This window comes from Carassius carassius, chromosome 21 (genome assembly GCF_963082965.1).
Source record: "Carassius carassius chromosome 21, fCarCar2.1, whole genome shotgun sequence".
Lineage (NCBI taxonomy): Eukaryota > Metazoa > Chordata > Actinopteri > Cypriniformes > Cyprinidae > Carassius > Carassius carassius.
The window spans coordinates 4,762,126-4,787,426 of NC_081775.1; the positions used below are offsets into that span (position 1 = coordinate 4,762,126).

The following is a 25,301-nucleotide window of genomic DNA, read 5'->3' on the forward strand; positions in this document are numbered from 1 at the left end:
ATAGAAGTACAATTTGATGAGACTAGGTGGTGTTTCTTCTCATTGTGGCTAAGTAGCAGCAGGCGTGCAGGCCGAAGCACGCTGGAACCGCACTCAAAGAAACGCTAAAAGTGAAGACAAAAAGCAGCAGCTAAGAGCTGGCATGACTGAAAGCTAAGCTAAAAGCTAAAAGCCAAATTTCATGGTGTCCTGAGTATTTAAATTGGCCTTTTGGCCACACCTCAAATGTTGTCTTGACCAATTAGAAATTGTCTTTGCTTGAGGTGTCATAAATCATATGTTATCTTATCAATCATGTGGTCCGAATTTTCCCGCTCAGGGTATAATTTTGGACATGATTCCTAGAATATGAATATGATACATTTGACAAATGAATAATGGTCAGAAACGTTTCAAGCATGCCGATCCAAACTCACATATACTAAACATGAATATGAATACTTATGCTATTCATTAGCTATTAAAAAGACTTACACAATAAGCAATTAGAAATATGGTAGTCAAATGTGTGGGTTACATACACATATGATATGGAGTCAAGCAATGGACTGGTATTCGTTTATAAGTCTTTTTGAGTTCATTTTGGTGCATCAACATCAGTAAAAGACAGTTTCTGTGGCATTCTTTGACATTAGGACATTCTGTGGAAGACCAGAGGTTAAAAGGTCCCCTAAGGAATTTCAGTGTGGTTCTTTTCTTCTAGGTGGGGGAAGTCAATCTAAAGATCTTGTGATCATGATTACTATCAAGGGTTTACATGTGATGGTCATGCTGTGCATCTCTTTGACCATCCATCTGGATTACTTGCCCCAAATTTGACAATCTCTTTTCCAAAATGAAATTGTCAATAATTGTTCTAATGGTGTTAATGTTGAAAGCTGTTCTGTGAAAGAGTTGGTTGGTTAGCTTGCTTCAGACTGGCTGGCACACGGATTTGATTTACAACATCCTGTTGCTTTCCTGTGTAATTCGGCTCCTCATGTTTCAACCATGCTCCCGATCGAATCTTTAATTTGTCTGGTTCGGGTCTGATACGCTACACACAAGTTAGGTATTTATATAGTGCTTTTAACAATACAGATTGTGTCAAAGCAGCTTTACAGTATTAAATAGTAAAATAGTGTGTCAATGCAAAAAGGACAATAGAAAACATTACATTTTCAGTTAAAGGCAGTTCATCATTGAATTCAGTGATGTCATCATCCAGCTCATTTTAGTTTAAATAGAATTTGTGCAATCAAGTCAATGTTATAACTAGAAATTAAGTGACCCCAACAAAGCAAGCCAGAGGTGACAGCAACAAGGAACCAAAACTCCATCGGTAACAAAATGGAGAAAAAAAAAAACCTTGGGAGAAACCAGGCTCAGTTGGGGGGCCAATTCTCCTCTGACCAGACAAAACCAGAAGTTCAGAAGTTCCAGGCTGCAGCAAAGTTAGGTTGTGCAGAGGACTCATCTGGATCCGTGGTCTTGTCCTTATGCCCGTCTAAGAGACAAGGTCTTCACTGGGGATCTGTCATCTGGGGCTCATCACATAACCATTTCCTCTTCCAGAGCACTAAGCAGACTGTGTGGCATTAGAACATCGCTCTGCCCATTTGACTAGACAGGCAGGGCTTACTTTGGGAAAATTTGTTTTCCCTGCCAACTGCAGATGTTATTATTACTTTTGCAATTCTGTCTGGTGATGCTACTGATGTAGAAATGAACACCTAAAAGTTAAGACCCAACCAAAGTCACTGCTGCTGAAATAAGTCTGAGAAAACTGAATAATTTAAAATCCTGAGAGCTTTACCAAGTTCATGTCAGAAAGACACAAATGGCTTTGAACATAGAGTGATTACGAGCAAGGTTTTAGAACAAACTAAAAAAGAATGTGCCTTTTGTATATTTGCACACTTCTATAATAGAGCATGGGTTTGTTTGTCAAGTCCCATAGTATTAGCAGATGAAAATATTTAGAGTATGCAAACATGAATGAGTCAGATGATTAATTAATGAATGGAGAAAGAAATAAGCATAATAATTAATGAAACAAATAAATAATTTTTGCTCAGTCATGTAATATGAAAGAATAGTAAACTTAAAGGCTTCATGCGCTCTGAAGGAGGCTGGGTCAAGCTCCAAGTTTATTTTAGTGGAAGGATGAAAAGTCTTCATTGAAAATCAAAATGCTTCAGTGAAATCCAGCACAGTCATAGTGTCATCCATTGTATATACACTGAATATCAGTGAGGCGGTTGTTTTCTTCCATTCTTTGTTACATAAAGTACAATTCAAACACTGTATTAACAGGATGATATCATGACAAACAAATGTTCTTCTAAAAATGTCTTCTAAATCATATTCAACAATAGCAAGTAAGAATCCTCGATGCTGTATTATGCACATAGACTGTTTTAATGCTACGTTCAGAAAGACAGAATTGGAAAGTGCACCAAGTGCACTCTTGTGCTCCAGCGAAGAGCTTGGGTTTTGAAAAACACAGAATATGGAAAACAGATATTTTTTGTTTGAAATAATGACTAATAATAAAATAATGACTTTTTATAACAAAAAAACACTTCATCAGCAAATAATTTGCATTGCATCAGGGTTTGCTCTGTATATGTTTAAAAGGTTTGCGAATACAGCTTTGTAAAAAATGGTAACCGATCTCAATCAATTCTGTGTGTGTGTGTGTATATACTGTATATCCCAGATTCAAATCTGGGATGCAACAAGTTTTAACAGAGTAATGTGCTGCATAATTATATCTTTCAACTGCCTATCTTTTACAAAACAAGAACTGAGAATAAATCACTAGAATTGCATTTTGGTCCAGTCAATTATCAGATGTCAATACAGACCTTATGTTTGGCAAACTACAATAGTATTCAGCAATACATCATGCATTATGCAATTTTCCACTAACCTATTTACAACCCAAGGTACTTAAAGGCTGTCCACAGTCTATTTTTAACTTATGTTTAACCAGTCATAAAGGAAATCAGATGTCTGTGAGATTTCTGTGAGAATCAGAAACCATGTACCAACAATTATCTCTGTGCTACAATGAAAATAGGCAACATGTATTTTTTCATTACCTTTCTTGATCTTGCGATGGAAGTTAATGGCGTCCACTGATGCGGTCACAATGTTGGTCTTGCAATGACGAGCAGCAACAATCCCTGCCACCTCATCCATCAGCTTCATGGTCACACCTGAGGATGACATATATCAGTGACTTACAATCAGACTGAGAATATGTATACTGTATGTGTCAACCTAACTCTGAAGCATCAGAGTAAAAACCATCCAGAAGTCATAAACTGTTAGTTCTGCTGAAAGAAAATGCAAAGGCACTTGTGATAATAAGAGTCATGATCTCATGCTGACAGTGTGTATATAAGCAGAATCCACTGCATACATATGTGCAGTAAACATCCTCTGACATCAGCCCAAATTAAATTACTGCTTTGACCCTTAAATAGCCCTGTTGTCATGACAAGAGCTCAGTGTCAGGCTGGACGGCTGATATCTAACTGATATCCACTGCTATGACAGTGTTTCAGTGATATTTAAATGTGTTCAATGGATGGTTCACTTTCAAATAAAATTTTGATATGTTTTAGCTTACCTCAAGGGCATCCAAGATGTCCCATTTTGATATTTTTAGGTCAAACCCTTCTTGTCTGTGACTCACATAATGGAGGTCTATGGTCACCACCTCAAAGAGCATGCACAGAGGAGTCCAAATTAAACAAGTCCCCATCGTAAGTACACATTGATGACCTAAGTCACGAAACGAGCGGTTTGTGTAAGAAAACGAACAGTATTTATATCGTTTTTACCTCTTGTACACAACCACGTCCAACTGATCTGAGGGCGCGGGTGCTTCCTGTTGTGTGACGTCTGCGCAAGCACGGAAAGCGCCGGAAGTGATCTCTCGCGCGTGTACATCACTCATTGTTTACACTTACTGTCTATGGTTTACACAGAGATTTCGGAAGTGTTACCTTTCACTGTGAATATCTAAACATATTTAGACGTACAGGAAATTGCAATGGAATACGATTTCAATATATCAACAGACAACCATATTTATTTGAACCAGAATACAGAGATCAAGTACTCAGGAGTGATGGAGGAAGCATCCGCTGCAGCAGCACGTCTTCAAGCCTCAGAGAGACAGAGATCTCTTCAAAATTGCTGGTGTTTTAGTAGCAAGTGTTGTGAGATGCCAGCATAAGTGGAGAGCATATATCGTCATGAATGGAACAACTAGTTACAAGACGACGACGAGGACATTGACAGTATCGCATCACACACCTGTCTGAACGACGTCCAATGCCAGAGGGACCCAATGGCACTCTGTCAATAGAGTGAGTAATGTGTTGTGTTTATTATAATCGCAATGATTATAGGGTACATTATAAACAAATTAATTAATTACAATTACTGCATTATATTTCAGACAGTGCAGATTGGTGGTGTATCGTGTGATAAACAGTAACAATGAGTGACGTTCATGCGCGAGCGATCACTTCCGGCGCTTTCCGCACTTGCGCAGACTAACCCAGATTCCACGCACACGTCATACAACAGGAAGCACCCGCGCCCTCAGATCAGTTGGACGTGGTTGTGTACAAGAGGTAAAAACGATATAAATACTGTTCATTTTCTTACACAAACCGCTCGTTTTGTGTCTTAGGTAATCAATGTGTACTTATGATGGAAAATTGTTTAATTTGGACTCCTCTGTGCATGCTCTTTGAGGTGGTGACCATAGACCTCCATTATGTGAGTCACAGACAAGAACGGTTTGACCTAAAAATATCAAAATGGGAACTACTGCGGAAACAAAGACACCTACATCTTGGATGTCCTTGAGGTAAGCTAAAACATACCAAAATTTTATTTGAAAGTGAACTATCCCTTTAAATTCTATAATTTAAAGCCAAAAAAACCTAATAGCATAATATCTGCACATAACAGCAGCAGGGAAATATAAGCTAATGTAAGCTAATAGCGAAGAGTCTATTTCATTACCATCCTTCATTATCAGTGCCGTTTGGCTGATATGGCATTGCTATCTTCACAAATAAATACCCATTTGCCAGTGAAATGCAAAACATGATGTTATATGACAGAAAATTACAATAAAGCATCAAACGATGCAGCATGATTACTGCTATAATAATATAAATTGCATAGCACACGCTTGGGAAAAAGTTTAGTGCTTTATGAATTCTACATCTCTACTAACAGGTCACCAGCAGTCTCAGGAGAATCAGACCACTTATCACTTATCACAATATCTGTATGACTTGGAAATTTCATTATTTCACTGTCCAAACCCATTGCAATAGGGTTGAATGAGAAACATAGATAAGATTATAAATTTTTATTCTTTCATTATTGTCTAATTAGCCGAAGCTCTGAAATTTAATTTGGCTTGCATTCAGATTCAACACTTCACAACACTTCTTCCAAGTGCTGTACAGGAACGTGACATGCAAGCCTTAATGTGGATTGTGGTGAATAACATTTGAGAGCTGCAATAAAGAGGGAGGATTGTCAGTGAATGAAAAAATTCACAAAAAAAAGTCACTTTGTGTGAAGAGTCTACAGAATTTCTGGATGACAGCAAATAATGCCCGAATTTTCATTCTTGGATGAACTGTTGATTTGAAGTCGCTGATGTATCTTGCACTGAATATACAATATAATACATTCACCGGCCACTTTATTAAGTACACCTTGCTAGTACCAGGTTGGACCCCTTTTTGCCTTTAGATTTGCCTTAATTCTTTGTGGCATAGATTCAACAAAGTGTTGTAAACATTCCTCAGAGATTTTGGTCAATATTGATATGACAGTAATATGCAGTTGCTGCAGATTTGTCGGCTGCACATACATGATGCAAATCTCCCGTTCCTCCACATCCCAAAACTGCTCTATTGGGTTGAGATCTGGTGACTGTGGAGGCCATTTGAGTAAAATGAACTCATTATCATGTTCAAGAAACCAGTCTGAGATGATTTGAGCTTTGTGACATGGTGCATTATCCTGCTGGAAGTAGCCATCAGAAGATGGGAACACTGTAGTCATAAAGGGATGGACATGGTCAGCAACAATACTTGACCCCGCCTCCTTCAGAGCGCATGAAGCCTTTAGGTTTACTATTCTTTCATTACATGACTGAGCAAAAATTATTTGTTTCATTAATTATTATGCTTATTTCTTTCTCCATTCATTAATTACTCATCTGACTCATTCAAGTTTACATACTCTAAATATTTTCATCTGCTAATACTATGGGACTTGACAAACAAACCCATGCTCTATTATAGAGGTGTGCAAATATACAAAAGGCACATTCTTTTATACAACAATATAGGTAGGCTTTGGTTTGGCTTAGGTTTGGCATTTAAATGATAATCAATTGTTACTAAGGGGCCCAAGATGTGCCAAGAAAATATGATTACTGCTATAATAATATCAATTGCATAGCACACGTCATTGTCCAATTTTGGTGAACCTGTGTGAATTGTAGCCTCTGTTTCCTGTTCTTATCTGACAGGAGCGGCACCCGGTGTGGTCTTCTGCTGCTGTAGCTCATCTGCTTCAGGGTTCGACGTGTTGTGCGTTCAGAGATGGTATTCTGCATACCTTGGCTGTAACGAGTGGTTATTTGAGTTACTGTTGCCTTTCTATCATCTCTAGCCAGTCTGCCCATTCTCCTCTGACATCAACAAGGCTGGATATTTTCACTTGATATTTTCTCTTTTTCAGACCATTCTCTGTAAACCCTAGAGATGGTTGTGCTTGAAATACTCAGACCAACCCGTCTGGCACCAACAACCATTCCACGTTCAAAGTCACTTAAATCCCCTTTCTTCCCCATTCTGATGCTCGGTTTGAACTTCAGCAAGTTGTCTTCACCACATCTAGATGCCTAAATGCATTGAGTTGCTGCCATGTGATTGGCTGATTACCTGGTTGTTTTACCAAGCAATTGAACAGTTGTACCTAATAAAGTGGCCGGTGAGTGTATGTTTTAACATATGTTTTTTGAGGAAATCTGAACAATTACATCATGTTTTTGAAATGCAGCAAGGAGGTCTTTGTACAAATTGTACAAATACTGATAGATATACATTTAAATGTGCCAACTTAAAAGCTAATTATAAATCAAATCTGTAATTTCTTAAATTTATGAAACTCCAAAGTCAAAGGCACACCTGAATTTCGATAAGTTCATGCTACTGTGAGCCAATAAAATGCTGGTGGTAGCCATAGTTTTTAACAAAATATATGGTGATTCGAGTTACACCAATTTTGCATGGTTATTCAAGTATTGCATATTTATTCACACCAAATTTTCAAGCATCCTAAAGAACATAAAATAAATAAATAAATCTGACTGTTGCAAAGTATTGTGGGATTGTCTTTTCCTCAAAAATACATGCAGTGCTGCCTTATAATTTTGCTAAATTCTATAATGTATCAACCAATGTGTCTAATAAAATGCTGAGCTAATATTTTACTAATTGCTGAGAAGCTGTAAAGGTATGAACTGTCCGCTCATGGAAGTCGCTAGGTGTAAGACTGCTAAATATAGCCACTAACTCAGAAAATATATGAAATATATGCTGCCAAGCTTTGAAAAATATCTGGCCTGAGGTAAATCATCTGAACAGAGATGAATGGATGCAGACTGTTTGTGATATAAAGGCCTTTAACGACCATTTCCATTGTTCATGGACCTGAGGGATAAAGTGGTCATATCATGGAAAACATGATTTCCATTGCTTTTTTTAAATAAAGAATTCAGTGTACTGTGGACTTTTGTTTTACATTTCATGCTAAACATAAATGTATCAAATAATGTGACTTAAGTATCTTATGTATGTCAGTAGTATATCATGGGAACACAGCACACAAATGTTTCCTTTGTAATGACCCTTACATCATTGTAAGGACGTTAGATCTATGACAATCAATCAGATCAGGGAAAATTTGTTGACATAATATATTTAGTCATTTAGCAGATGCTTTTATCCAAAGCAACTTACAAATGAGGACAATGGAAGCAATCAAAAACAACAAAAGAGCAATGATATATAAGACCTATAACAAGTCTCAGTTAGCTTAAATGCAGAACACGTAGCATGGGCTTTTAAATAATATAATAAATAAAAAGAAAACAGATAGAATAGAAAAAGAATAGAGCAAGCTAGTGTTAGAGGTCTTTTTTGATAATTGTATAATAAATGAAAAGAAAATAGAATACAAAAAGATTAGAAAGGTGGTTAGATTTTTTTTTTTTAAGAATATAATTAGAATAGTGATTGCTAAAGTTAGAGGGTCAAATAAAGATGGAAGAGATGTGTTTTAAGCCGATTCTTGAAGATGGCTAAGGGCTCAGCTGCTCGGATTGAGTTGGGCAGGTCATTCCACCAGGAAGAAACATTTAATAACTAATATTGTTGTAAAAAATTGTTTTCATCAAAGCATTATAACCCTATGCAGTAGAAAACTGTGAGAGAGTACTGTACTCAGTGTTGAGCAAGAAAAACCCTCAGAACAGATGATTAATTTAGTGAGAGGGTCAGCATATAGCACAGATATAGAACAGTATGACACTTCTTGGAATATTTCTATACCAGGATGACGTGCAATTCATAGCACCAGTGCATGTTTTGTAAGCTCCCTTGACACCAAACAGGCATAGACTTGACTACTCTGGATCACAGTATGAGCTGGTTTTAGAGATGGACCCTGGGGACTCTCATCTCCAAGTGAGATTCCCTCAATTTACACATGGCACTGAAAGTGCACTCCAACCTCAAAAACTCTCTCTTGACAATTTGTGGCAAAGCTTCTTCACAAATCACAGCTAGTGAGAAAGCGTCATCTCTGGATGTGCAGTGGTGTTAAAATATGGGAGAAGCATGAAATGGCTGCTGAGGTTTTGCACGAGTGTCATAAAAGGGGCCATTTTGAACTTAAGGATATGAGTTTTGTCTCCTTTTGCTAGCATTCACACCCCATACAAGTGTGGTTTAACACTGTCATCCTTGTCTACCTTGAGTTACAAACTATTCATGTTTTTTTGTCACAAATCTAAGGTGGATATAAAAAGTCTACAACACCCATATTAAAATTACAACTTTTATCAGATGTAAACAATTAATGCAAGTAAAATTAATTTTCATCTTAAAAAGGCTCAATTTTAACAGGTGTGTAGTCCATTGCATGATTATTCGCTAGATCAAACTGGTGTAGATGTTTTACTCGTACAGTATATGCTCTTGAGCAGCAAAACCTTCTAGTGAACAAGCATGGTCTTTGTAGTGAACCTGGTTTTGCTAAGCTAGTTAAAAAGCCTGCTGGGGATGCCAGCCCATGGCATAACAGTCTGAGCTATCAGTATTCACTCCACAATATATGCAGGTTGGCTCAAATCACCTTAGGGCCTGGTATCAAGATGCATTTTCTGTGCTGTGCACAGAGACATTTGGTGCAAAACCATGATATGGGGCTTATGAGTGAACATGAACGCTAGCAAATGAATAGGATAATAACTGTAGGGCAAAGAATGAACTTGTGTCATAAGTGTTTGTAAAAATAAATACAAGAAAACCAAAAAACAAGAAAAAAAATCAAGGAATAAACACAAGCATTTCTTTAGATTTTTTAAGTGTCATAAGGATAACTCCGTATTAAGAACAGTGCGACTGTGCATTACAGTTATTTAAATTCATGAAAGCTCTCTCTATCCGTCTCCATCTGCCTTTGGTAAGGTGAAATGAAAGTCAAGCTGACTCACTCTCATGATGGGCAGAGAGTTTTCACCACTACAGCTGAATTATGGAAGCGACATTTGAAACCTGCTTTTCTTTTTTCCAGGAGTTATTTATATGCCTCCATAATTGTCAGTCAGAATGATTTCTATCAGCTGATTTGCATAGAAAAATGAATCTAAGCCTGGTGGCACAGTCAATAATAATGTCTGTCTTCAGACTGAAACTGAGTAATTCAGAATTTCTGAACCACCAGTTTCGCAACAGAATCCAGATTTTACATTGGACAGTAAGTGCCAACACAACACAATCTACTGTATGTTAAATGAATAAAGAGGACACTGCCATTTATTAATTAAATTGGGCAAGTTTTACAAAACAGTGCAAATTAGCGTTAGAGCACAATTTCATAAAAGCACCAATGGGAGGGGAAAATTTTTTTTACTGACAATGTGCTCCTTACAGACACAACATCTCATTTCTATAATGACCAGCGCATTCTACCGAATTGACGAGTGCAAATCTTAGTAAATCACGTTGCATGATTCATTTGAATACTTTCCTCCCATAAATTTACAGATCAAAAGGGAAACAAATGCATATTTAATAAGGTGAGTAGCAAAATGTTTTTATTACATCCTGACAGTACTTTTTTAATAACAAATGAGGGCTTGCGCTTGCACAAGTTGATAGTAAATCTGCCCCGTGGTTTAAAATCTACTAAATTACTAGCATATGGACTGAACAGGAAAACTGACAATTTTATAAATGAATAAGCAATAACGTGACCTCAGTTAATATTGCCTGGCTATATTATGTTGGCATGTCTATTTTGACAGAATAAAAACATTTTTCCTTCTTTTTAAGAGACAATGTGTCTTTTTATTTTGATATCCTAACTATACATAATTATGTAGTTTGCTGTTGTTGTTTTTTTTTGCTTTTATAACAAAGAAAGAAACTTGACAATGGTTCAACATCAGCAAGACTGCACTCTTTTTGGTCAGAAAGAGGCTTGCAAAACTGAATATTTGCCTGTATGCAAATGAAAATAATGGCAAGCAAACCTAAGGGTGCTATAACTGTGCCGTCAAAGAATGATGTAAGTTTGCTCCAGATCTGAGAAGGAGAACTGGGCGCTCAATGGAAAAACAGCAGTTAAAAAGCCAATCCCAGAGGAGTGTTTGCTGCTAGCAAGTGCTTCAATGATTAGATTTCTTGTGACGATTACCCAAATGTTTTCCTCTGAACAGGCTGAGCCTAGAGCCACCATGATAGATGATGAAATATTCCTCTTCAGTTTAGTACTCTAGATGCTCTGCTTTTGTCTCTCTCCACTACATTTCAAACAATTTTAGGTCTACTTAAAAAAACAACTGTACCAACAGCAAAATCAACTTTCTCTTTCCATCAAAGTATAGCACACTCTTTCTTTTTATTTTAATCATAAAGGTAAAATAAAAAAAAAAATTAAATGAATGCATTAAAATGGCTTTGCAATGAAGTGAACACATAATAGGTAAAAATTGATAGCATGAATGCACTGTAAGTCGCTTTGGATAAAAGCGTCTGCTAAATGCATAAATTTAATTTTTAATTTTTAATTTTAAGTGTTACCATAGAAGTAGGTTGTGGGATATTTTCGCACATTCTCAAAAGAGGAAAAAAAATATATATATCTGTATATTTGTTCTCTGTGGGTATTTCCAGCTGCTAGTTAGCATGGGAGCTTACATCAACAGCTTTACTTCATTTAAATCCTTCGTGAGTCATAGTGATTCACTTGTGGATGTTAAATACCTCCTGTAATACCCAGCAAAATGTTAATATTCAAGTCCATGTTAGATCAGGTCCATTAAATGACATAAACTATAGAAACATAGATACAACTTTTGGTCACACTTTAAGTTCCAATTCAAACCATTAACTACAACTTTTGGCAGAAATAAACTCCTAATTTTCTGCTTATTAATAGCTAGTAAGGAAGGAGTTAAGTTTAGGTATTGGGTAGGATAAGGGATGTAGAATAGTCACACAGAATATATGCCTTATAACAGGGGTGCCCAACCCTGCTCCTGGCGATCGACTGTCCTGCAAAGTTTAGCTCCAATCCTAATCCTACAATTGAAGTGAAACAAAATAATGTCTATAAATACACTAAATACAATGTTCATTTTATTTAATCAGTTAGCGCAGTAATTCCCAACCCCCCCCCCCCCCCCCCCCCCCCCAGCCAAAAAAAAAGTGTAACATGTGACTTTAAAGTGCTTAAGACTCTGATCTGTGTACTGTGGCCATGTAGGATGACAGAGTCAAATTCTACCATACCTTTAAAAGATGAGAAAACATGATCCCACATGCAATGCCTACACAAGACAGCAACCTGTCACACAGCAAGGTCATATGAGCTCTGAATTTTTTTTAATCTTCTCTCAGCCCCCACATTTCACTCTCAGGAACCTAAGAACATCCCAATGTCTTACCTTTTAATTCAAAAGTTTAGTTTAAAGCAACATCACTCTTTTCTGTTTATTTGAGCAATAAATGACACAGAAAGTGTCCTACAGGAACAGCCCACCCACAGTAAAAAATCTGTCATCATTTAATCACCTTTATGTTTATCCAAACCCATGCTTTTTTTGGGGGGGGGGGGGGGGGGGGGCGGGGGGCATTTTAGAAACTTCATTTCCTGTAAATTTGTATTGTAAAAAGCGCTATACAAAAAACACTTTTATTGAATTAAATTATTTAGAATTGAATGATGCTTATTGGCATGCTTATTATAAACACATTGGCTGTTTATTAGTACTTATTTTGGATGACCATATTCTACATCCCTAATCCTACCTAATACTTTAACAAGTACCAGCAAATTAGAAGTGTATTGAGGTAAAAGCAGTGTTGGGGTAGTTACTCAAAAAATGAGTTACTAGTTACTTCTGTAAATTGTAATGAGATTACTTTACTAGTTACTACATTTGAAAAGTAACTTCACTACTTATTACTTTACTTTACTTTTTTAAATTTTTTAGGGATTTTTTCTAAATTCCGTTTTCTTTGTGAATTTTTCTGGATTCCATTTTTTACTGTTTTATTTTTTTCTCAACTCCTTTTTAATGGTTAAATTTAATTGTACTAATCAAAAAGCATGTCTAATTAATTTTAATTTAACACATACATTTTCACAGCAATTTATTAAAAGTGTTTACATGTTTAGGGCCCTATGAAATGTTTTATTTTTTCTTCACCATATGTTTGATTTTTTTTTAGCATGTGTAATTATTTAAATGCATAAAAACAACTTCATTTATTCAATTTTTCTTAAAATAGCCTTATGAAATGTTGTGTATTTACATTTTTCTGGTTATCAAATGAAGGCATAAAACATTCATTTAGATTTTCTTTTAAATATTGAAAATTAAGCAAACTTTATTTTTTGGTAAACAAAGGGGATTTACTATTAAAAATAAAACATGAAAGAAATGTTAAGCAGGAGATGCTTTAAAGCGCGAGAAATAGAAGTTTCCCCAATAACAGCTGTAAACAAGCAGCGCTGAGCTCACAAATGCTGCCTTATCATGCATATAACATGCAAGTCTTCCTTCAGAAATACAGTGATATAAAAACATCTGTGTCTCGTTTTGATATTTAAACATATAAATGTAAGGAATTATTATTATATGTGCAGTATGTGCTCATGTTTATTCAACAATGTCTTTTGGAAAATCGTTTAGTTTTAAAATCGTGGCAAGTCTCTAAAAATAAATAAATGTATGGGAAACACATCCCACATCACAACCACCTGAGCCCAACTTCAGTCTATTCATCACCTTAACTTTAACTGCGTTTGTAGAAGGCACCGCAGCCAGACCGATATACACAACACAGACCGGAAGTTAACTTAGGGCCAGGCGCGTGCGCCACATGAAACTGTCTATAAGATGATATTTCAGCACTTGACAAACGGAGAGCGACTCCTACGTAGCACTTGAAGCACAGCTGTGCGATTGCTTTATGTGCAATGTTGGGAAACGCACATCAAATAACGAATGATCGCAAAATTACTCGTAGAAAACACTCTTAAGCGCTAAGATCAATCATTAGCCAGAACTTTACACACAGGCAAACACGGCATGTGTAACGTGGGAAAGCACGTTCCTATAGTCTAGTAAAGTAGTGTAGTTACCAATATTAGTAGTGTAATGCGTTACTTTACTTCGTTACCCAAAAAAGTAATATAGTTACTGTAATCCGTTACTTTGTAATTCGTTAACCCCAACACTGGGTAAAAGTCACAGTTAGTGGTTTATTAAAAGCAAGAATTGGACCTTAAAATTAAGTGTGACCAATTGTAACCATAAATTGTAAATTGTAAATTGTAACCATAAATGGTTACTGTTGGTTTTTAATTACATAAAAGTTCAAGACAACTCTGAATTTTGACTTGCTGCCTACAGACTATAGATTAATGTACAATTTACACTTCATTTGCCAAAATTAAAATACCTGTTGGATTTCTTTGAACTATAATTCAGTAAATCCCAGTAAATTTCAATTCAAATTCCTGTATGTTGTGGTAATTTCGATTCAAATTTGTTTTGTCAAATTTTTTTTTGTTTTTTTTAATCTAATTGAAAATGGCATTGTTCGGCATTGGTTTTTAGATCTGCATTTTTTTTTTTTTATGACATAAATTAGGACTTTCAGTAAATTTCAAGTTTTTCTTCCAACAAAGCTATCTTACAGTATGAGCTAGGTGTTATGATTTTTTGGTCACACGTTATTTTAAGGTCCAATTCTCACTATTATCAAACCCTTAACTACAACTTTTTCTTCAATAAAATCCTAATTTTGCGCAATAGTCAATAAGTTGTTAAAGGGTAACACTTTTTTACTATTAGCATGCATATTACTAGAAAATTAGCCATTTATTAGTAGTATTAAGCACATATTAATGCCTTATTCTACATTACCTTATCCTACATCCCTAATCCTTCTCAATACCTAAACTTAACAACTACCTTTCTAACTATTAATAACCAGTAAATAAAGAGTTTATTGAGGGCAAAGTCTAAGTAAATAGTGAATAGGTGTTCCCTATTCTAAAGTTTTACATGACTTTCTTTTTTCAGACGAATCCAGTAGAAGTTTTATTAAAAATTATCCTGGCTTTTCCAAGCATTAGAATGGGAGTAGGTGGGTGTTTTTGTTCAACAGTCCGAAAGTAGCCAAAGCACTCACATCCATATTAAAAAGTATCTCACATGGCTCCGGGGGGTGCATAAAGGCCTCCTGTAGCAAATTGTTTCAATCGCATTCGCTTAGATTGCTTCCCGTGTTTAAAATCATATTCTGGGTGTGGAGGGGTGGGTCCTTCAGATCATTTCAGAGGGGCTTCAGAACGTCATAGGTGGGGCTAAGCCCCCCAAGCCCCCCCTTGCCTATAAGTTTAGGTTTTGGATAGGATTAGGGATGTAGAATATGATGGTGCAGAATATGTGCTTTATAAGCACTAATAAACAGCCCATATGTTAATAATGGCAACTAGCATGCCCATTATTAGTGGTGTTGGCGCAGTGGATAAGACACATGCCTTTGGTGTGAGAGACCTGGGTTTGAATCCACTGTGAAACACCAATGTGTCCCTGAGCAAGACACTTAACCCCTAGTTGCTCCAGAGCTGTGCGACCTCTGACATATGTAGCAATTGTAAGTCGCTTTGGATAAAAGCATCAGCTAAATGAATAAATGTAAATGTAACTAGTTAATAGTGAGAATTGGGTGTTGTCGTCCCCCCCCCCCCCCCCCCCCCAATGTTTTTAGAGCTTCACAGCTGGTCACTAAGAATAGAATATTCTTAAAAATCTTCCCTATTATATTCCTTAGAAAAAAAAGATAACAGCATACAGGTTTGGAGCAACATGAATATCAGATAATTGACTTTTCATTTCTACATGAACTGTTCTTTTAACAGCACAGGAAAGTGGAAAAAATGCATCTTGAACCAAAGTAAAATGATTAATTTGAATGCCAGACAAGTTATGAATGAGATAAATACTATTAAGAAGGAAATGAGATGGAGGGGAAAGGACAGTTCCATATCAAAGAGGGAAATCACAGCTGTCATATTGCTTTGTGTCGAGCAACAGAGGTTGCCAAGGGTCAGGCACAAACCCAAGGACCTCCCTCTTCCCTCTGATAAACAGCCCGTCTCTGATCCTTTAGAAATCCATTCAGTAGCTTCGGTCTGCTTTCATCATGCGCAATGGGGAAAAGCAGACGTGGAAACAGACGGTGAAGGCAGAGAGTGAGTGTGTGTGCATGTGTGTGTAAGCCAAACGTCCTTGCATACAGACACAGCTGTGATAGAGAGCTTGGGGGGGGGGGGGGGGGGGGGGGGTGTTATTTTATTTTGCACTGCACTGCTCATGGGACTGATTGAACTGTCTTTCAATCTAAAAAAAAGAAAAGAAAAAAGCACCTAAACCAACTAAATTCTGACCTATATGTATCAAGAGTATATGCTAATAAACTATATTAAAATCAGTTACTTGTGTTATATTTGTAAATATTTTTTGGGCTGCCACAATTAAAGTGTTAACTGTATGATTTGTGACATTTTTTTTCAGTAAACACATTACAAATATTTGGTAACACTATAGACCAATTTTCACTATTAAATATTTGCTTATTAGCATGCCTATTATTAACATAGTGCTTATAAAGCTCATATTCTGCATCACCATATTCTACATCGCTAATCCTACCCAATACCTACACTTAACAACTACCTTACTAACTTTTAATAAGAAGCAAAAACATATTTAAAATATAACATCTTTATGCTGTTTTTACATAATTTGGAGATTCAATGTAAAAATGTGATTAATTAGTTAAATATTTAATCGATTGACAGCACTAATATTTTGATACCCTTTATTATTATTTAACACTGGTATCTTTTATTATATTTATTTTACTGCAGTTTTACATAAAAGCACAAAAAGAAAAAAGAAAAGAAAACCAGAAATTGAAGCCTGTTTTGGTACCCTTTATTTTGCTTTGTAAAATGACACTTTAGCATATTTTCTCTTCATACTGTAAAAATAAACTGGAAGTACTAAATGCTTCCTCGTTTACAGGTTTTGTTCTATGATAAAAAGGTAATTAATATAGCACTCTATTCTCATGATTGAAGTTTTAGTACTAGACATTTCATCAGTCATACCTCCTGAAGTGAAACAGACATTGGACAAAGTAAATAAAAAAGTAATAATAATAAAAACATTATTTGAAATTTATGGTTTATAGCTTAAAAAGCTTAAAATATTAGCCTTTTTGGTAACACTTTATTTTAGGGTCTCTTAACTAGTTGCTTATTAGCATGCATATTACTAGAATTTATTAGTATTAATTAAGTACATATTAATGCATTTTTTCTACATGACCTTATCCTACATCTCTAATCCTATACCTAAATTTAACAACCACCTTGCTAACTATTAATAAGCAGCAAATTAGGAGTTTATTGAGGGAAAAGTTGTATTTAATAGTGAATAAGTGTTCCCTATTCTAAAGTGTTACCACATTTTCCTCAAATCATTGATTTATCAATTGGTGTCACATGGATTACTGTTGTGTGTTTGCTTTGTTAGTTTTTCTAAACATCAGCTTTGGGGTTCCTTATCATTTGCATTATATGTATGAATTATGTTATTCTATAAATCTTCATCCATGTTCATCTGAAGAAAGAAAGTCATATACTAACATAAGGGTGAGTAAATAGGGACAAAATGTAAATTTTGGGGTGGAGTATTCCTTTAAGTATTTTAACACTTGAAAAACGGCATGCGTCTCCTTTAAGAAGACTAACTTTGTTGAGTGACGCAAAAGCCCATCCGACACTAAATCATCATCATTTTAACGGTGCTGTTAACATACAAAGAACATTTAAACTCATTTACACCCTGAAATAGGTTTCACTTACTTATTCCCTGACCTTCATTCAACTCTAACTTTATGACTCAAATCACTTTATTATCTCACTTTATCATCTTACGTAAAAATTAAACTGCCTGTCTTTTTCAACTAACCATTAACAGAATTACCTCAGTATGGCTCAATTTGTCTTGAACCAATCTTCTGTATTCAGCAAGGGCAAATGAATTAGATCAATTTCAGTCTCCATTATTCCATCCTCAAGAACATCATTAGCCAGAAACAGTAGGGGAAAGATGAGTTTATAAAGATGAGACTATAAAAACAAACATTTGTTGTTGATGCATCCAGCTTTTTACTGTTTTCTATCTTGAACATTCCTTGTTAGCAGAATAATAAGTTTGTGTAGTTGAGCCATTCATTATCCCTGATGTTTCTACTGGTGTACAAACTTGCACACACACACACAGCCACTTTGAGGAGGTTAGAGATGCTGCAAGCCTAGTACGGAAGAGGAAGAAGAGTGTCTAATCTAAGAGAAAACTCTGTTTCACAGCTCACTATACCAAACGTTCAAAGAAATCTTCTGAAAATGTTAGATAAAGATATCGTATTTTGAGCAGACATTGTATGACATTAAAACTGGACCCTTCAAATCAGTGTTTCTCCCCAAATGAGTGCTCTAAATAGATCTACATTTTTTTCCCTTTGACGTCAACATCAAATCAATTAACATTTTTTTCTATTTCATTTACAACCCTATTGTGTCTGATTCACCAGTGCACATTACTTAGAACATGCACTGGTGAATCAAGAAGAAAAAAAACCATAATGTAATTTAACTTTCTTGCATCACTTCTGAAACAATTTATGTCTTGTTCATATATTATTAGCTGTAAGAAAATAAAAGCATTTTATTTTACAGTCCTGTTCCTCATGTACATACTATGTAGCCTACTTATTATAGTAATTACAATAACTATGTAAAAACTAGGTACTAACCCTGAACCTATCCCTAAACCTAACCCTACCCCATGTAGTTACCTTGTATAACCAAAACTTTCTAAGATAAATACACTGTAAGTACACTATAAGTACATGAAAGTAAATGTACTGTAAAATAAAGTGCAACTAAAATAACAACAACCAAATAGCTACTTCTCATTGTTTTAAGCTCCTGTTGTAGTTAATGCCATCTTTTAAAAATCTGGCCAAAATAAATAGTTCACCCAAAAATTATAATTTGCTAAAAATGTTGTAAACGGAGCTTGATCTGTGCATTTTTTTCTCCTGATTCAGATTAAACTTTTTTTTTTCACTGGAGAAACCATTTGTGCTCATATTTTTGCAGATAATTGCTTTATTCAAACCATTTTTTGTCCTCTCTATTGGTCCTGCTATGAACTTGTTATTGTTCCTGCATACAGTTAGAACATTACATACAACTTTGCCTTCTGTAGATTTGCTTATAGCTAAATTGAGCTTGAACTTTAAATATATACTAAACTCAACTAAATCAACTCTGAACTGACTTGAGCTGAGTAATGACATGTCTGTTTTTTTAAGCATAATTTGACTGTCACATATTTTAAGAAGTCTGCACCTGTTATTTTCCTACTTATTGAAGCAGCTTTGAAAGAATGTGAATTATATAAAGTGCTATAGAGAAATTGTTTGGTGGATTAATGTCATAGTGGTGAGTGATCAATAAATGAACTTGAATGAACTGGAATTTATATTTATTTTACATTATGATTCCGTGCACACGTTTCTTTAAAGAAAGTATTTTCATGACTTTTTGCATGAAAACTTAAAACAAAAAAACTTCGCTTTGAAGTCGATCAAAGGGCATATATGATGGATACAGCCCTTTGTGTTTTTGGCATCAATTCAATAAAAAAGGAGTTGTAGATGGCTGTTGTACAGTTGCTATTATAAAGTGTTCTCGAGTGGTTGCTGGTGCATTGCTGTGCAGATGCTAGGGTGTGATGGGTAGTTTTATACTGGTCAACCTCCAAGACCGTATGATGTTCATGTCACTAGCAAAGGTGTTTTCTCCAAGGATGCAAGAGAGTCAGTTAGATGAGAAAATCAAACAGTGATAAAATAAAACAAGTATTATGAAATATGGGAAAAATAGTAATGCACAGCTAAAATAACACTGTACTACAAGCTATACCAGTGAATTAAGTTTCAGAGGAAGAAAGTGTCCCTTTTGCCTCCCTGGAGATCATTGTGTACTCATTAAACTCTTCAAGCATGAATTTGAGGGGGAACTGCTAGATACAGGCAACAGTCAATAGCCTTTGTAGCATTAAAACTGGCTGCTCATCCTGACAATGCAATAATGCCTTTCTGCTCACAGTCAGTCCACAAATCAACCTCAATAAGTCAAACTGGCAGAAACAGACTAATGACAAAGTAAACACTACAACCAATTACTTTCAATCACATCTGAATCAAATAAACTTGAACTTGATCTGTGAGTGATGTAGTTTTTTCTTGTGAGCACTCAGTTTGGTTAAAGGCACTCAATATGAATTTTGCTGCATTAGATAAAATCATATTGTATGCGACTTTGTACAAATAAATTCTGTTACTATAAAGATGCAGTGGTATCAGTTGCTTGTAAATAGTGTAAATGTTTTCTATTATTGTGTAAACGTCAAATGGATATGTAAAATGATTTTGAGTGCTCACCAGACATGCTTTGGCTTGAATGCAGCTCTACGGAAAAACAAAATTCATGCAAGTGATTATATTAATAACTGACAAGATATGAAATGTTTCTCTCTTTTACAGACGTCAGGGTCCTTCCATTTGTCATTCCCCTATCTCACATTACTGATGCACCACTACTCATTTTGTTTTCTGTATGTGTCAAACATTCCCTGTTTCGGTTTCTACACGGACTGTGCTTCTGATGTTCTTGTGTTTATGTAATTCATTCAGGTCAGTGAGTCGACTACTCGTCATGCATGTATAAATGGTGCTGTGGTAGTTCCAGCCAACCATCTACATTGCAAGTTAATGCAACTAAATTCTGCGCAAGGCAACTAAATAATGTCTGTCCATAAGCCATTAGCTAATAAACTGCTTTCACTCACTAGTGATTAAGTTAGTGGCTAAGAATACTTTTACAGTAGATACATTTTCACTGTGTATGAATGAGAACAGTCTGACTGAGCATTAGTGATGGATCTTCATGAACGTTTTGTGCTTTTTTACCAACTCTTTTATATGACTCAGCATTAAGAAGCTCTCTCGGAGAGTGAGTTCATTGTTTTGTGACCACACATGTGTGATTTTCTTATGTTCATGAGTGAGATGACTCAGGAGTTGAACTAATCTTGTTACCTGACTCAGACAAGTACACAGTTGAATAGTGAATTAATCATGAATCATTCCTCTCACTCCGTCTTTGCATTGTAAAAAAGGATTTAATGAAGTTGTAAATAAAACAGGGGTTCCTAAGAAAATACAATTTCAATCTTACAATCAAACAGACAGCTGATATACCAAAAGTATTTTTAACCCAATAATTTTGGGCGAAGCAGATAACTTTTAACCTCTTTGTTAAAGCAGGGTGTAACCATATGTTCAATACTGGTTTGATGTCAAAGATTGGTTGGTGTGCTTCAGGCAATGATAACATTGTCAAATGTGTGAAAAAACAGCTAATTTATGATGAAAGTGAGCTAAATGTGAATCAGTCTATTTGAATAGTATTAATCTAATGTAATAATCATAAAAAGTTCAAAAGTATTACCTCCATGTACAAAGCCATGCAGAGTGCAGTCAGATGGGCCGACGAGGTGGATCAGACTCGACTGACTAAATGCAACAGTGTAGGGCTCTGAGAAAGAAAAGAGAGAAAAAAACATAATAAAAACTTAAGATCTGCAAATAAAATAAAACAAAATCAAAACTTGTTATCTGAGCAGTAAATACATAAATATTTTCCTGATGCTACACACAAAAGACAATTTATTCTTCATGTTCCATTATTTGGCAATAAACTCCATAGTTCTTCAGAGAGAAAAAAAAAATATATATATATATATATATATATACATACCTTTTGTTTGTCTGTCTGTGCAGCATCAGAGCAAAATAACATAAAATAAAATCAAGGTGAGACTCTGTTCATAAAACTCTTACTGATGAAAGATAAAATGTCCTAACAAAAATATTACAAATGGCCAAGGAACTATGATGTTTCCTGGACATGTACTATGAAAATACTATGTTTTTGGACAAAGACTATGGTATACTTTACAGTAAATAATTTTTAGTACATTTTACTTCTCATTACATTTAAAGACAATGGTAAATGTGTATGTTAATCATTCAGCACTATAGTTTCAAAGAACCGCTGTATTACCATCTGATACCATTACTCCACCATGGTATTGCCATGAATCCACTTTTTGCAAGGTGTTTTACATCTGCTATATATAGATAAACATGTGGACACAAAGGTGAAAATGTTACCTGGAAGAGAGACAGACATGATGATCTCTCCATTCCTCTCTTTGGTCTCTGTTCGCTCTAATTTCTGAGCCTCGTATCTCTTTTTACCTGCTTCCTCTTGTTCTGGGCTGGAATACTGGAATGAACAAAAACACACTCTGGATTTTAAAAAGACAAAAGGCAACTATATTGAGAAATGTTGGAAAATCTTAGCAAAATTATTTGGCAATACACAAGCTGTGTCCCAAATGACGCACTATGCACTATGTACTAAGGCACAATGTACTCAATCGTGTAGTATATGAATTATAAATTAGTTATTTTGTCATTCTTCATCACACTCTAATAGCCCCTCCCCTCCGTGCATAATTTAAGCTGCAACAGCTGATTGCATGAAGTCTCCAACATTTAAGTGCATCATCTGGGTATTTAAAATGCATTTTTTCTTTTTGGAATTTTCTAATACACACTAATCATACTACTACAAAACAGCATAGAATAGTCTAGAATAGAATAGAAAAGTAAACACAAATTGGGACATGTCTTGACATTTGAAAAATCACACACAGTACATGTCACTTAAGTTAAGACCACATTTGAATGTCTGATTGTACTTTTTGAAGTAAACTACCAAAGTACTTGTCTAAAAAGAGGTTCTGATAAAATGTAAGTAATGGAAATGAAGCTAAGGTGCATTATGCACCTTGAAAAATCATTGGGGAGTTGAAATATAGTGACAGTAATAAGAAACAAATAGATATTGAAAATTGAACTGATACAAATAGCATGTTCAAATGTCAGTCTTTAGAGAAAAGACAATGTGTTCATTGACGTACAGACTCTTACCTCAATAGGAGGAACTTCAATGATTTTGTCCACATTTTGAAGGGACAGTGGGACATACCACAGTGTTGCCTTGTTGGTCAATTTTTTGCCACCTACAAAAATGCATAACTAATATCAGCATAATCAGAAAGAATTTGAATCTCTTCAAATGCAGTGCATTTAATACATAAAGAGTAATTAAAGGTTAAAAAAGTACATAAAAAGCTACAGTAACTGCCTGAGTAATTGTAACGTGTGTTACATCCGAGGTACTCAAAAAGCACAGGAGCAGCTGAGAATTTTTCAAAAGGGTCATAAGAAAATATACAGCCACAAAAACTTACTGAAAAAACCCAGGCTTGTATACCTGGACTAACACTTTACATTTTTGAGACCCAGTTCATGTCCACATTTATGTGTTATCACGCATCTACTAGAACAAGACTTCAGTAATAAAAGGTTATAATGATAATAACACTAGATCTTATCGATCTTCATATCTCAGGTGCCATTACACATGAGTTGTATTGACTAATTAATTAATTTGTTCAATATTTCCAATCATGGGAAAAGACCATGTCTTCTGACGAACTCTTAGGCGAGAAATGCGTTGCCGCTTAGTTTCTGGTGTTGTCATGGAGACTTCTCATCGCATCTCATAGTGAAGATGGTTTGCTCTCTGAAGAGCAAGTGAGGCTATTTTGGGTAGGCTGTGTTTATTAGACACAAGAGACATTTCAGAGAGAAAAAACATGTGTTTGAGCGGATAAGTACACAATTAAGGGCATCACAAGAGAATGGCAAAGCTTGAATTAATGAAACTATCAATGAGTGTGATAATGACACACCAAATAAGGAAATCCTGCGTTCCAAAATCTAATTTCTAGCAAGACGTGAAGATTTCATTTCCCTCAAATAATCCTCATACACTTGAAAGATAATAGCAATTTAAATTACAGGAGAACAAAATGTTCTCTGTGTATTATGATAGATTTATGGTGGCATTTTACATAAAGTAGAAGAGCTGGAAGAAGAGGCTCCTACTCATCTTGACCACTTGACTTCTCCAATCATGAACTAGATGATAAATTTTAAATAATTTCATAGCGACTGCACACACATAGAATGTTAAAATATTTGGTAAGACTCTATTTTAAGGACCAATTCTCACTATGAACTAGGTGCTTATTAGCGTGCATATCACTAGCATATTGCCTAGTTCTTATAAAGCACATATTAATGTCTTATTCTGCATGACCATTTTAGATCATTTAGTGCTACCAATATGTAAACTTAACTTAACTACCTTACAAGCTATTAATAAGCAGCAAAGTAGGAGTTTAGTGAGCCAAACGTTGTAATTAATAGTAAATAGTGATAATTGGCTATTTTATCCCATTATTTATATATTGTGTTTTATTTATTTATAATAATAATAATAATAATAATAATAAATTCATTTATTAATTTTAAAGGTTATATATCATAAGAAATCAGACTTTTTCCATGTTTAAGTGCTATAATCAGGTCTACATTGCTACATTGCATCTACCAACCCAGAAAATTTGAAAAAGAACAACCCAGTACATTTTTGGTAAGCCTTTCTCTGCAAGCTTTGGAAAAAAATTAGCCACTCAGATTTTGCTCCCCCGTGATGTGGTAAGGGGATATTATTGTACTATTACTGCCCCTTAAATGAATCGTTTACCAAAAAATGAAAATTCTGTCATTAATTACTCACCCTCATGTCGTTCAAAACCCATAAGACACAAATTAAGATATTTTTGATGAAATCCAAGAGCTTTCTGACCCTACATAGACAGCAATGCAACTGAAATGTTGGCCGGGCCAGAAACGTAGTAAGGACTTTGGTAAAACAGTCCATGTGACATCAGTTGTTCAACAATTCAACAATTCTTCTCCTTCACGTCACCCTAGGATGCCATTATAGAGAATATCACGATGCATGTGTTGTTTACGTGCAGAGAAACATGCACCCTTGCATCGTGATATTCTTCATAATAGCGCCCTAGGCAGAAGAATTGTTGAATAAAGTCATTATTGTTTTCTTTGCACACAAAATGTATTCTCGTTTCCACCCGCAGTGCTGCCACTGTGTTTTTGCAAGAGATAACAGTGTGCAAATTCTAATGCCATGGCAAACGTTTGAGCAAAGCATGCAAACTGTTCTGTCTTTGGCTGCATTGAAAATACTAATTAGTCCCAGCCTCAGAGGAGACAGCAGAGGATTTATTGATTTATTTACTGTATATT

The 25,301-nt window shown here is 35.4% G+C and overlaps 1 protein-coding gene across 5 annotated transcripts in view; it reads right to left on the bottom strand.

The window, feature by feature from the left end:
- LOC132097385 (cytosolic acyl coenzyme A thioester hydrolase-like) overlaps positions 1-25,301 on the bottom strand; it is a 74,045-nt gene that overhangs the window by 22,569 nt on the left and 26,175 nt on the right. For 2 of the 5 annotated variants that reach the window (XM_059503051.1, XM_059503053.1), the window contains exons 4-8: positions 23,049-23,140; positions 22,207-22,338; positions 21,499-21,583; positions 20,430-20,456; positions 3,087-3,203 (exon numbers count right to left, since the gene is read on the bottom strand). In XM_059503051.1, coding sequence (XP_059359034.1) covers positions 3,087-3,203; positions 20,430-20,456; positions 21,499-21,583; positions 22,207-22,338; positions 23,049-23,140 — 453 coding nt within the window. Of the gene's footprint in view, positions 1-3,086; positions 3,204-20,429; positions 20,457-21,498; positions 21,586-22,206; positions 22,339-23,048; positions 23,141-25,301 lie in introns of all 5 variants that reach the window. The other 3 variants (XM_059503052.1, XM_059503055.1, XM_059503054.1) reach the window with 3 other exon arrangements.